Source organism: Pelobates fuscus, chromosome 3 (genome assembly GCF_036172605.1).
Source record: "Pelobates fuscus isolate aPelFus1 chromosome 3, aPelFus1.pri, whole genome shotgun sequence".
Lineage (NCBI taxonomy): Eukaryota > Metazoa > Chordata > Amphibia > Anura > Pelobatidae > Pelobates > Pelobates fuscus.
Window position 1 is genome coordinate 152,998,273 of NC_086319.1, and position 14,896 is coordinate 153,013,168.

General features: G+C 41.7%; 1 protein-coding gene across 2 annotated transcripts in view; it reads right to left on the bottom strand.

Moving 5' to 3' along the window:
* Positions 1–2,365: 2,365 nt before the first annotated feature.
* The window catches only part of LARGE1 (LARGE xylosyl- and glucuronyltransferase 1), a 641,175-nt gene continuing 628,644 nt past the window's right edge, over positions 2,366–14,896 (bottom strand). For both annotated transcript variants that reach the window (XM_063447549.1, XM_063447551.1), the window contains exons 14-15: positions 5,324–5,519; positions 2,366–4,218 (exon numbers count right to left, since the gene is read on the bottom strand). In XM_063447549.1, the coding sequence (XP_063303619.1) occupies positions 4,021–4,218; positions 5,324–5,519 (394 nt within the window). In that variant the 3' untranslated portion in view covers positions 2,366–4,020. The remainder of the gene's footprint in view (positions 4,219–5,323; positions 5,520–14,896) is intronic.

Sequence of the window (14,896 nt, forward strand, 5' to 3'; positions counted from 1 at the left end):
GTCCAGGATCAACACTAAGCAAACAACTCCTCAATAAGTTATAACGTAATGTCTAAAATCAAAAACAATAGTATGATACAATCGGTCAGAGACCCTAGAGGAATTGGATACAAAAAGAGATAAACATAGAAAGGAATTATAGAACAAGTGAAACGGAGAAAAGAAAGCAAGAAATGGAAATGATTAAACCATAAAAATTCCATGGGGATGAGGGAGCAACAACAAAGCTCCCGCTCGGTGAGAGATACAAGGGTTCCATGTATCTGAATATTTAGCTGAACAGTTATACAACTCAGAAATAACAGTTTCCATGTTACACATCCCCTATACTGACGGTATCTACTTGGAACTTTAGTGACTGGGAAGTTTAGCTGCATTTAGTAGATATTTGGCTAGTCATTTTTTATGGAGTGAGATGGTAATGGGGGTTGAATAAATGACATGACTGCTGATCGGAAGAGGAGAACTGAACTAAGTGTACTGTCCACCTTAATGAGTCAAATTCCTCAATACTTTAAACTACTTTCTTAGCCTTTTGCACCAACCCATCCGGGATCGTGATGTTCAAAATCTGTTGATTTAGTAGCCTTCAGCTTAAATTGGAAATTAAACCAATTTCGAAATGCCTGCATAATGATGGGAAGGAAAATGAATGGTTGCTTAACAAAAATCCACCTTACGACTAACACCGCCTATCTCAAAACCACATGTATCCTTGTTATACTATCCCTGTTTAAGGGGGAGTATAAGCAAAATTGGGCAACTCTGCTTTGTACCAATAGAAATAATCACTGGCTGGGTCAATGCATTGTTTATATGAATCCGAGCCGAAGGAAATGTGTAAATTTCAACATTTAAAACCTATGTATTGAAGGGTGGACCTAACATTTACTATATTACTATTATAATATAATATAGTCCCAGTCCATGAGGTCAAAAGCCTTCCCGGAAGAAGTATCAATTTGCCCAATTTACAGGCAACATGTATAATATTGAAAGCCCTCAGTGTTATCCTTTGCCTTTCTGCCCGATACAAATCCAACCTGATCCCTAAGGACTGGCCACCTGTCTCAAACTTTGAGCAATAATTTTAGAGTTTCAGTTCTGCATTCAGCAGTGAGATTAATTACCACTCTAGTAGATATGCCGGCCACCAAAGATTAGTTTGTCATCTGTTTTTAAGGTAGTGGGGAAGGAAGATTCCAACACTTATAGTCCCTTTACAGTTGTGCCCATACCTTCCATATTAATCTGTCACAAAAAAAGGATATCAGCTTGTTTAAAGAGAGCATGACTGTACTGGTAGTGTATCGGGGATAAAAATCTGTCCATGTTCATTAGCAAATTTCTAATTACGGTAATAACTTCTAGGACAGAGCTGCCTTTTAAAACATGACTGGGGTCTTGTGATTTGTGAAAAGTGACAGATGCTTACGTTATTGTTAAAATTAGAGGGAATGTAAAAATGTACGAGCAGTATGAGTGAATATTCTAATCCTATCAAACTGTAACATTCCCAGGGCAAAAGACAACTTGTCATGACACTGAATTTAAGAAAGCCGTCTCTGGATTTCAACGTATTGTTCACAGATAATAATAGAATAAAAGAAAAAAAATTGAAGCAAAACTTGAAAAGGTGGCTCAAGAAAAATGTGTGAACTACAAGATTCACACATCCAACAAATTGACTACATTCATTGCAGAGCTCCAGAGATCTTACCTTGGCATTGAACCCCCTCTATCTCCCCACCCCCCAACACACAATATGTTAGATCTTTACAAACACACTTTAAATAAGTAAGTTCAAACAAAATAAATTATTACATTTCTATCTTCCCAACTTAATACAAAGTAAAAAAGCAAAACAGAACACACTTAATGGGAATTTTGACACCTGAACAGTGTTTAGTGTCTGACACACTAAGAAACCCTATGCGGCATTATGTTAACAGAAATCAAAACAAAGTAATTGGGCATTTATAATTGTTACCTCTACCCTTTTGTGGTGTCACCAAACAGTCTGGTATGGAAAGTAACTATTCTTTACAGGTTTATTGAAATACTACGCCAATTGGTGAGATCACATAAAAATTGAGTCAAAATGAAAATCCTATTCCCTATGCACGTTTGCTATTTTGTTAAGGTACAGGATAGAACTATGATGGCTAACCTTTCATCTGCATATCTTTGTGAATTACACTTGCTAGTGGAGTATTAGATCAAAAATAATTTACAAACATTTAATGCCAACAATCTTTTTGTTGTTCACTGTCTACTCTAAACAGTATACAGGTGAGTGAACAAATACATAAGAAAATATTTAGATACTGGAAAATATTTACAATTATTTATGAACATATATATATTTATTAATATAAAAATTTAGTCTTCTGTGACTGCAATATACCATAAACAATCTACTGTCCTTGTCTGCGGGATGAGAAGAGAGGTGTGTTTTATTCTGTTTTCAGAACCTTCCATTGGTTAAACAGCCTGCTGGCTGAACTAGTGCATTAGACTTTTTTTTTATCTTTGTAAACATGACAATTAATACTGAACGGTAAAAAATAGTGGAAAATCCCATCACTGCGACACATCCAGCTCCATAAGTATAACTCATATCTCCAGCTCTTGTCCAGAGTATTAGTTGCTAGTGGCCAAAATTCTCTCCATTGGACCAGCTTATGTTATTTTCATTTTAGCTTCTCATTCCAAATAATATATTTGTGTGTGGTTTTTAATAATCAGCATAAATAACCTTCTAAAACAAATCAAAACAAAACAAAAAAACCTTCATCAGAAACCTTGGCAACACACTGCTAGACTACTTTCAATTAACTCATTTGTTTAAAGGGCTTAATGACATTCCTATTAGTCTTGGTGTATGGAGCAACTGAGCATTGCTATACAGTGCACCAAATTCACATTCTTAGGGATAAATACTCTCCCTTCCAATGTACAGTGCCGGTGAAAATTTGGCCACTAGTGTTACAGATATGATTTTAGCTTGTAAAGTGGATAGAGAGTTTAGTGCCAACTCATAAAATCATAATCCTTTGCACACCCACGAAAACACTCTGTTCTCTGCCTCTGGGCTGTCTTTACTCCTATTCGACTTTATTTAACACCAATAACTTGATGGGAAACAGGGCACATCTTTTTTTTTCATTTATACAGGGATGAATAACATACAAAAATAGAAAGAAATGCCCTTTAGTTATCCTTAACAAGGTGAGTATTGATATTCAGTTTATTTTTATTTGTTGTAATTTTCGCACAAGTAATTGAACTCTTAGTTGAAATATACTTTCCAACTGCGCCATCTACAGGCATGTAGCAAAACTGCAATGGCCTGGTCTTGACACACAGCCACTGGCATATTTGTTTGGGCCAGTTAAATAACAATTGTCAGATCTTGGCTGAGCTGAACAATGAGCACAGATTTGTTTATTCATTTGACCAGTTAATGAAAAAAAAAATCTATTTTGGCCAGCCAGTCAGAAAGTTTGCAGTATACCACCAGATATTCTATCTAATCTTAATTCTGCTCCATCTGCTTCTTTGTAATTGGCTCCAAACAGAATAACTAGATGTGAGCAGGACGTGTGGGATACCCTTTACAATGTAGGGTCAAATAGATGTATTTTATTTCCTACTGAAAAGGGGGACTGCAACAGGAGTAAGATGGCTGACCTGTTACCGATAGAGTCTCATGAGAAGTAAAACCAAGGCCCACAAGCTGTTGATGATGTCTGGACCTCCTTTAAATAAGCCAAGTAAAGCAGGAATAAACCTATGAAACCTTGCCTTTATCTGGGCTCAAGGCCATGTGATCTCTACACCAGCCACTGCACTGGGGGAGAAGGGACATAACTCAAAGTATTTTGCAAACTTTAGCTGATAATGGAGGAACCCATATCAGCAGCCACCAGTCCAGCTGACTAATAATTAGTGGTGTCTTTTCCACAATCCTCAAGAGCCTGAATTATGCTCTGCTGATCCCCTCTTCCCCCCCTGTTATTAGCTGTTGTTCTCAGCAGTGAGGTATTTAAGTGCAGTGAAACCATATCTTCGGGACATGTCTTGCTGGAATTCCTCTTTCAGTGTCTTCAAGCAGATTCGATATTGCTTGTTGGAGCGGAACTTGGTGATGTCAAAGCTTGGGGCGTGCGGCATGTGGATCATGTAGGCGTTGGGTAGTACAGTGAATTCATATTCCTAGAAGTCAGAAATTAACATGAAATTAGTTTTGGAGAGCACCTGATATTAAAATCACTAAAAGAGCATGAAATGATTCTTACTACGTATAAACAAGGGATTTAACTTTTATTTAAAGTATAATAAATAGGAACCTGCATAAAATATATCAGAAAAAAACTGTTTTTGCATAAAAAAATTTAATCTGATATCATGTACTCTGCTGACAACAACAATAAAATGACAGGTAGGTGTTCCACAGACGATGTTTTGCAAACAATTTAACATCTTTTTAATTAAAAATAAAAACTAAGAGTTATATTGTATGCCCCTTTAAATCCAGTTACTGAAGCATTTTGATGTAGTTAGAGATAATTAGTTTGACTCATCTTATCTCTGTTGCTTATTTTAGTCAGGGAAAAAAAAAATCTTTTGTGATCTTGGTAGCATACTTCCCACCCTATTGTGAGTTATTGACACTAATTTGGGAAATGTAAGATGGTCCCACACAGACTCTTGGCAGATGCAGCTCCAGGCATTAGAAAACAACGTAGGGTTTTCTGCCTCTGATTGCCTTGAGGCATTGTCAGCACTGCAGCAGCAATAACATGTGTAACAGTCTGTCGCCCCAACCAGGAGAGACAGCCTTGACAAAGTCTTCTGTAATGTCCATCTAAGTGAATCTGTTTTCTTGGGGTAACAATAACCTGTTACAAGATTATAACTTTATTTTAAGCATATTATCAGTTTAGACTGTAATCCCCTCTGTTGGGGCCCACATTACAGTCTCAACTGATAATATGCTTAAAATAAAGTTATAATCTTGTAACAGGTCATTGATGAAGAAGTGTATCTCACTTTACATCTTTATTCCATGACTGCTGGAATAAAGTGCACTTATGTAATTATTTTTTTAATTTTTTACAAACAATATTATAATTTAGTTTGTTTATTGAATAGCAATAATGATTTTTCTATATCAGGGTTTTTGGCTTATACTGGAAGATTTTTATGTCGACTAGTAAACTAGTATCGTTGTACACTGGCTTATTATTTAGCAATGCAGCATATGCTAGCACTCTCTGAATGATTATAGTAATTTAGAGAGTTTTTCCACACAACTCACCTGTGCATCCAGTTCCATAATATGTGCAACTTTATTCCAGCCAAATCCAACGAACCTCCGATCGTACGCTGGACAGTCCCTTCTGACCACCACATATGGTTCAAAATCTGCTTCCCACTCTACTCGATAGGGGGTAGTTGCTGTGCGCCATTTAGCAAAATTTGTAGGTGCATGTCCCTTGGTCCACACATGATACCTGCCCGATTATAAACACATTTTATAATTTTTCCCCTTATTATTACTTACTGGGTATTTCTAAATGTATGAAAACATGTATGGTGATAATTTGAATTTTTAGAAAGTAATGATTAAACCTTAAATTTTATGGGGTATGGTCTCAATCTACCTCTAAAAGGGAAGCGAGAGATGTAATAGTGCTAAGTTTCTATAGGGAATGCAGCACACCTAAATGGGTAAATTCTCTCCTAAAAACCCAAAAGGAATAATAGAAATATAAAACAATAGGGGGCACCAAGGGGTAAGGGATAAAATAGAAATTGATAAGACAATAAAAGTGGAGCAAAATATACACTGTCCTATGATGATATAAAACCATGAATATAAAAATACAGACAGATAAAGTCTAATTTACAATAGTACGGGTAAGTCTGATAGGGTTTGCTTGTATCTTCAGGTTAATATACCATCCAGATGTTCAAAATCCAGGAACATATAAAAAAGAGAAGAAAAGCTCCAATAGTGTAGTACGTTCAAAATAAGGTAAAGCTGTATAAAATGAAATCCAAATGGCCTACTCAAATAGAATATAGCTCTTGCAGTGGATTTGATCCCCCACTTCAGGGATATCGATGGGAAGCATTAACCAGCAGATGTCTTAGCAGCAGGATATATGTGAATATAAAAAGGTGCAACAATAGTGCAACAATAGTATAAAACAATAGTATAAAATATATTAAGCCAGGAGTAAAAATAAGTTCATTATACTCTCATTTACCTGAGCAGATAGCCCGCTCAGTATAATTAGCATAGGTGGTATAATCCCCACATGGGATAAAATAAAGGTTCAAAATGTCCTCTCAGCAGTTTGTCTATTTGTCTCAAAAAATTCGTACTACCTTACAAATATAATCAAAGCAAACCACATATATAAGAAAATTCTATCAGAAAAAGTTTGAAAATAAGGCCAATCCTAATGCATAAAATTGGTAAATGAGAATTCATCCATTCATGCATAAAAATAATGTAGCAAATGTAAACTTGCAGTTTTGTGCCCAAGGGTACACCTTAATAACATCTTACATATCTGCAGTATGCAGTAAATAATTACACTTCATTTAAATCAAGCATGTCAAACTCAAAGGCTAAGACTTGCCAAATAAACAACGTTTATGTTGGCCGCAAAAACAAACAAACTTCGTTTCCATAGAAACTTAGGCAACTTTCTTTTATACTGTACTTTTCTAAATAAACCTAACTGACACTGAACATCCTTGTAGGGATTCAAAATAAACAAAAGAGCAAATTTATTTTATGAAATGCATTTGCATATAAACAACGTTTCAGTCCAACTACCTTGACATTTTAAGAAATGTTTGGTAATGGGACTGAAATGGTGAATATATGCTGTTGCATGGCTGTAAAAAACAAATTACATTATCGTGTTGATTTTGAAGTTCTATGAGTGTGTTCTTCATTTTTGTTGAGATCATCAAACTTGATGATTTCAGCCAATCCAATGCCCATAGGAAAGCATTGGGAGGCTATTGTGCATGTGTGGCAAAAAGCTGCGTGGCCAATTCAGCGCCTCCATGCAGACCCAATCTAACACACTGCCCCTCCTCATCCTCTAATACATTGTCCCCAAATCCAAAACACTGCCCCTCCTCGCTCCACACATCCACTTCACCATGCACTGCCCCCTTCACCCAATCTAATACATTGCCCCTTATTCTAATACACTGCCCCTCCTCCCTCCACTCCAATTAAATAGACTGCCCCCACTTCCACCACTCTACTTTAATACACTGCCCTCCTTCCCCCCAATTTAACTCACTGTCCCCCACCACTCTAATACACTGGCCCCCTCCCTCAAATAAATACACTGCCCCCCTTTCCCAATTTAATACAATGCCCCCTTTACTTCCCCAAATTAATACACTGCACCCTCCCTCCCATTAATACACTGCCCCTTCCCTCTCTTAAATTAATACACTGCCCCCCCCCCCCCTCCACTGCCCTCCCCCCAATTTAACACACTGGCTCCCTCCCACTCTCAAAGTAATACAGTGCCCCCTCCTTCAAATGAATACACTGCCTTCCCTCCCCCAAATTAATAAAGTGCCTCTTTCTCCCTCAAATTAATACACTTGCCCCCTCTCTCCCTCCCTCAAATAAATACCATCACTCTGCACTGCCCTCCCCCCAATTTAACACACTGGCCTCCTCCCACCCTCAAAATAATACAGTGCCCCCTCCTTCAAGTTAATATACTTCCCTCCCTCCCCTAAATTAATACAGTGCCCCCTCCCTCCCTCAAATTAATACAGTACCCCCCTCCTCAAATTAATACACTGACCCACTACCTCCCTCAAATTAATACAGTGCCCCCTCCCTCAAATTAATACAGTGCCCCCTCCCTCAAATTAATACACTGCCCCTCCCCTCCCCCAAGCCTCTCTTCGCCTACCTTACAATTTGCTGTCCGTCCTTCAGTTCCAGCTCCAGCCCTGCTGAAGCAGGCCAGATGCTCCTCTGGCACTGCGAGCAGGAGGGAAGGGGAAGTGGCTGCTCTAGTCTGCTCAGCAGACACACAGCCACTCTGCCCTCTTGTGCTGGGAGAGCAAGAATCAGGAAATATTTTTCCTGTCTTGCTGGTCGCAGCCACAGGTGAAAGCGGTCCCCAGGGCAGGCAGGCCGCACATATGTTCACTGTGGGGCGCATGTTTGACATGCTTGATTTAAACACAAACAAGTTATCACACATAAAACGCTTTACAGAGTTCTGTTTCTCTCTCCAACATTTGCTCTCAGTTAATAGGATAGGCAAAAGAGACTAAAACACATCATACATTAGTTGGTTAGAGATGTGGTAACGTCACTGAATTAAATCAGGTTCAAATCCCAGGCACACCACCTCATCAGTAAGTGTCCTTGGGCAAGATACCTAATGAGGTATATCCACCATCCTCAAAGCTTGTTTGAGCAGGGCCTTCTTCATGCCCCCTTTCTAGAACTGAAAAGTGCTGTGGAATATATCCAACTAACTGAGACTACTTGTAGATAAATCAGATGTGGGAGACCATGGTACAACTTTTCATGTGTGATGCATTTTTGTGCATTTTTTTCTAAAAACACCTTGGACACAACTGGGTAATCTGTAAAACAATGTCTGTTTTACAGATTACCCAGTTGTGTCCAAGGTGTTTTTAGAAAAATATGACTTAATATTTCTGACTAAACCTGTAATATTTATTATTTTGAATATGTTTTTAATATTGTATTTTTTGATACCTTGGCAATTTTTAAATATAAAATATAAAAATATAACATACATATATGAATTTTTTTTTATATTTTAATAAAAATCGTTTTAAAAGTATATCCAAAAATTATTTGAAAAATATTAAACCTGGAACAAAAGGATCAGGATCAGAATTTGTTTCATGAAAAAAAGAAAAAATGCTTTTTTAAGCCTTACTTATTGACCCTCGAGAAATAGGGGATTTTGAAAACAATTTTGTTCAATGTTTTATCTGGATCCAGGTTTGAAATTTTATCATAGCTGTTTCTCTACGTTTGCAATGCTCCAGTTATTTTTATTTTGTCGCTTGGAACAGTCTGAAACATTTTAGTTTCTAAAACAAGACAGGCAGAGTAAATTTCAGTGTTGTGCCAGCTAGATTTTATACCACAAACTCTAAAATGTTGTTCTAATTCATACTAATTCTAGAACAGTTCTCCTATATTGTTCTCTTACCCTTAAAATATATTTTATTTTGGCTAATAAAAACATTTATGAAATTCCAATTTTGTTTGTTGCCATGGTTTTGTAGTTGTGGCGAACAGAACCTCGCCACAGGCTATTGGAGGGGCCTACTTGCCAGCCTCTTGCTAAAAAACTATGGGCCAGGTCAGCGACTGTAAAGCCCATATTAAATTCCCCCTGGTTCGGCACTTTCCATTGAACCGAACGCTAGCTCACTGGCAGCCATTCGCATGGACCACAACCGCAATTAGACTTCAGGGGAACTTAGCCGTGAATGCCCTGGAACTATTTTCGGCATGAAAACTTTGCAGTTGCCGGTCGGTCCCCAGCGGCACTTAGCCGCGATTCTATGGAACGGTTTTAGGCATGGAACCATGCATGCAGTAGGCCAAAACTATGACTTCCAGGAAATCCCTGAACCCCTGAACAGATCTGGGTGATTTTTAGATATGTTGTTCACACAGATCAGAGGCTATTGGGGGATGTACATTTTGTGGGAGTTTTGTATGTTTTAAAGGCATTTTTTTTATTTTTTATAAAAATGTGTTTTAGTGTCTGGAGATAATTGAGTTAATACAGCACTTGACTAAATTATCTCCCAAGTACAGAGACGGTATTGACCTAGTTTGTATGGGAGTGTCCTGGATCTGAGAGCCAATGTGATTATGCATTTGTTTCTACTGTGGTTTACTCTCAGGTCCAGGGGGAGTGCCCCTTGCATGGGGACTGTCATAAAAGGCCAAGTGTGGTCCCATTAAAATCAGTGGGTGGAGGACAGCGAGACCCCAGCCAAGCTGCGGCAGCTAAGGGGCTACGGTACGGTCAGGGTGCCAGGCGGTCCGTCACAATAGTCTATTTTCAAAAAGGCACCAGCAGACATAGTGGCATAAATGGATGAGGTTTCAATATGATTACTTATTGGGTACACAGTCATGGGAAAAAGAAAGTACAATCTCTCTGAATTCTATGGTTTTACATATCAGGAAATAACAATCATCTTTTCCTTAGCGGACCTTAAAATTAGGTAAATACAATCTCAAATGAACAACAACACATGACATATTACACTGTGTCGTGATTTATTTAACAAAAATAAAGCCAACCTGGAGAAGCCATGTGTGAATAACTAAGATAGCTTGTAGAATCACCTTTATCAGCATTAATTTGATGTAATCATTTTCTATATTACTTTATCAGTAGAGATGTCCTGAATAGTTCGCCGGCGAATAGTTTCCGGCGATCATAGCTTGTTCGCCACGGACGGCGAACATATGCGATGTTCGGTCCGCCCACTATTCGTCATCATTGAGTAAACTTTGACCCTGTACCTCACAGTCAGCAGACACATTCCAGCCAATCAGCAGCAGACCCTCCCTCCCAGACCCTCCCACCTCCTGGAAAGCATCCATTTTAGATTCATTCGGAAGCTGCATTCTTTTTTTTTTTTTTTAGACAGAAGTGTGTTATATTTGAGAATGCTAGGCTGAACGTGCGTATATCATGGCTAGTTGCACTGAGTATGAGTATATAGCAGTACATTGTTGTGAAAGATGGCTGTCATGTTTAGGGTGTAGCTTGCACGTTATCAACTGTGTATTTATATCAGCAGCTCCACCACTAGTTATAAATCAAGTGTGAGTCGCCCCATGAGATGAGACTAGTGAATAACATAATACATGAATGGTTAAGGTAAAGGCATGTAAGGAACTACGCCATTAAACTCTTTAGGAGGTGAAATAATGACATGTTTAAACGCTAGCTACTTTATGATTAGTTAATGTGCAGAGAGCAGTTCATGTGATCAAAGGCATAGTGTGGAGGATCGGCTATAGTGGGACATGCTTGGCAGGCTGTTTACTGCTTGTGCTCATCCGATCCCTTCTGGGCGCCAGGTGCAGACCCTGGGAGTCCCTGATACCTGGAACAACAAAGGCAAGTCTCTGGCTGAGTGCCGGGTTCGCGGCTTGAGGTGGTGGAAGCTTGTTTTGTCGGGTGGTCGGATCTGTCCCGGTGGTGCTTCACATCCGGTGCGGGATTGTGGTTGCTTAAGGTGGAGGCGAGTGCTTGACGTGGGGCAGGCTCTGCATTTCTGTTTGTGCCTCCGGTCCCGTCTTCAACGCCTTTTGCGTTGGTGGATTTTAACGGGGACTGCTTCGCTTAGCTGTGGTGGAGCTTGTTGGGGCTTCCTGCTTGTTATTTGCTTCCAAAATTGATTAAAGAGTCTGTCCAGCTTAGACTCAATATCCTGCCATGCTTTGCTGGTACCAGGAGGACACGCGGCTGCCGCCATATTGAGAGAGTCGCAGATGAGTATGTCAGCCTGGGCGGCTGTGCTCTGTGCGTCCATTAGCTCCAGACAGCCTCTCAGGGGTGGACCGGGATCAGGGCCGGATTAAGAGCCCAGTGGGCCTGGTGCTGATAATTATGATGGGCCTAATTACAAAATCTTATTGACCAAAAACACTAAAACAGTCCTACCTCCTAAGCGTCATGTATCTGATGGAGATGATGCTGTAGGGAAACTCATAGGATGCAACTATGAGAAAACACATACCCTTTGCTAATCTCATGCTTTCATCTTTCAAGTAAACCCATACCCCCTAACAGCAGTGTCCAGTAAAGCAGGAAGTCTATGGATGCGGTAAAAGGGTGGGCTACTGACACAAATCACATAACCAGAACGTCCGAAAGGGCGAACATACACAAAAAGGGGGAATGTCTGTGTCCCTATGTCTCCCAGTCCCTTAGTGTTTGTGTCCTCATGTCTCCCAGTGTCCCCATGTCACTAGGGGACATTGAGAGACATTGGGACACTGGGAGACATGGGGACACAGATCCTAGGGAATACTGGGAGACCTGGGAAATCTGAGACTCTTGGGGACACTGGGTGACAGACACGAGGGGACACAGGGAGACATGGGGCACTGAAATACTGTGATATATAGGGGACACTGGAGACTTGATAAAAACCTGGGTACAGGTCAAAATGTTGTGGTGTCCAATAAACCTGCTTAAAGCTATCACAGTGAGTGCCTGAGATTTTTTTCTTTTATACTAGGGGACACTGAGACACTACGGGCACAGAGACACTACGGGCACAGAGACACTACGGGCACAGAGACACTATGGGCACTGAGAGACATGGGGCACTGAGACACTGATACATAGGGGACACTGATACATAGGGGACATTGGAGACTTGATAAAGACCTGGGTACAGGTCGAAACGTTGCGGTGTCCAATAAACCTGCCTAAATCTATCACATTGAGTGCCTGAGATTTTTTCTTTTATACTAGGGGACACTGAGACACTAGGAGACATGGGGACACAGAGGCATTGGGAGACTAGGGGACTTTGGGAGTCTAGGGAACACTGAGACACTAGGGACACTGGCACACTACAGACACTGAGAGACACCAGGGACACATGGCGATACTGAGATACTAGGGACACTGGCTGGGAGACATGGGAACACTGCCATGTCTCCTATGTCTCAGTCGCCCAGTGTCCCCATGTCTCCCTGTGTCTCCATGCCTCTCAGTGTCCCCATGTCGCCCAGTGTCCCCTAGTGTTTGTATCCCCATGTCTCCCAGTGTCCCTTTGAGTCTGTGTCCTCATGTCTCCGTGTGTCCTGATGTCACTAGGACACTAGGGGACACTTAGAGACATGGGGACACTGGGAGACATGGGGACACTGAGACACTAGGGACAGTGGCTGGGAGACATGGGGACACAGACTAGGGGCCACTGGGAGACATGGGGCCACTGTGTCCCTAGTGTCTCAGGGTCATGGGCATCCGAATGGGGGGGTAAAGGGGGTACTTGGCCCCCCCGGATTTTTCAGCTTGTGCTGCTATTTTTCGTTTTAGTGTGAGAATACAGTGCAATACCAGCGCTGGCCAGTAGGTGGCGCTGTGAATGGAGAAAGGCAGGAAGCTACAGCTTATCCCTGCCTCTCTCTCATGACTGAAACCGCAGGGGAGCAGCACAGAGGCAGCCTACAGAGCAGGTAAGTGAGGGATGGGGGGTGGGGGAGACCGCATAGAGGAAGGTAAAGTAGAAGGAGCAGAAAGGTTCTGCAAGGGGCAGGAGGGGCCAGCAAGGAATAGAAAGGGGCAGCAAGAAGCAGGAAGGGGTCGAAAGGTTTTCAAGGAACAGGAGGGTAAAGTAGAAGGAGCAGCAAGGAGCAGGAGGGGTCAGCAAGGAGCAGAAAGGGTCTGCAAGAGGCAGGAGGGGTCAGCAAGGAATAGGAAGGGGCAGCAGGAAGGGGTAGGGACGGTCTGCAAGGAGTAGGAAGGGTCTGCAAGGAGCAAGAGGGGTCAGCAAGGAGTAGGAAGAGGCAGCAAGGAGTAGGAAGAGGCAGCAAGGAGCAGGAAGGGGCAGCAAGGAGCAGGAAGGGGCAGCAAGGAGCAGGAAGGGGCAGCAAGGAGCAGGAAGGGACAGCAAGGAGCAGGAAGGGACAGCAAGGAGCAGGAAGGGACAGCAAGGAGCAGGAAGGGGCAGCAAGGAGCAGGAAGGGGCAGCAAGGAGCAGGAAGGGGCAGCAAGGAGAAGGAAGAGGCAGCAAGGAGTAGGAAGAGGGAGCAGGGAGGGTCTGCAAGGAGCAGGAAGGGGCAGCAAGGAGCAGGAAGGGGCAGCAAGGAGTAGGAAGGGGCAGGAAGAATCAGAAGGAACAGAAAGGATCAGCAAGGGGCTGCAAGAAGCTGGAAGGGGCAGAAAGAAGCAGGAAGGGCAGTAAGAAGCAGGAAGGGTATGCAAGAAGCAGGAAGGGCCATCAAGAAGCAGGAAGGGCCATCAAGGAGCAGAAAGGGATCAGAAAGAGAGCAGAAGGGCGCAAAATAAGCAGAAAGTAGCAGAAAGGTAAAGGAGCAGAAGGAGCCTCAGAAGGCAAAGAAGACTGTGTCAAATGAAGGAGAAGAAAATGAGATTGGAGCACTTCATTCTGGACACCACATCATTAGGCGTTGGTACCTGGGCCTGGCAGGGAAACTTTGGACCTTCTCATCTCCCCAGGTAAAAACAAACAATATCAGTGTTAATGTGTTCACTTTTATTTACTGAGTGTCAGGAAACACAGAGGGCCGCTGGGTAGGGGTGCCGCTGATTGGCTAGATGGGTCAGCTAGCACTCTAAGCCAATCAGTAGCTCCCCATTCATAAAAACGTAAAACATTTTTATGAATCGGGAACTAGCGATTGGCTTAGAGGGTCAGCTGACCACTCTAGCCAATCTGCAGCACCCATGCCTGACGTCAATCTGCACTTCCTGACACTCTGTTTCAGAAGTTGAATACCACTGAGCGACCTGGAGATCTGGAGCTGAAGGAAGCCTTTGGGGGTAAACCATTTGAGAGCGGTTTAACCCCTTCAAAGAAAGAGCACCCAGGGGCCTCCTTGCATCACATCATTTTCATTTAGATAAAGTTGTTATGGTGACCAGAATGTTCCTGTAATTTGATGAAAGGAACACTATAGTGTAAGGAATACAAACATATATTCCTGACACCATACTTGTGAAAACGCTATTCACCCTGGCTTTATGTGAAAATGACTATGCTCCTTCCCTTTCGTGACACTGTCAAAAAGGGGCCAAGCATGGATGTCATTACAATTATGTCCCCCCTCCCC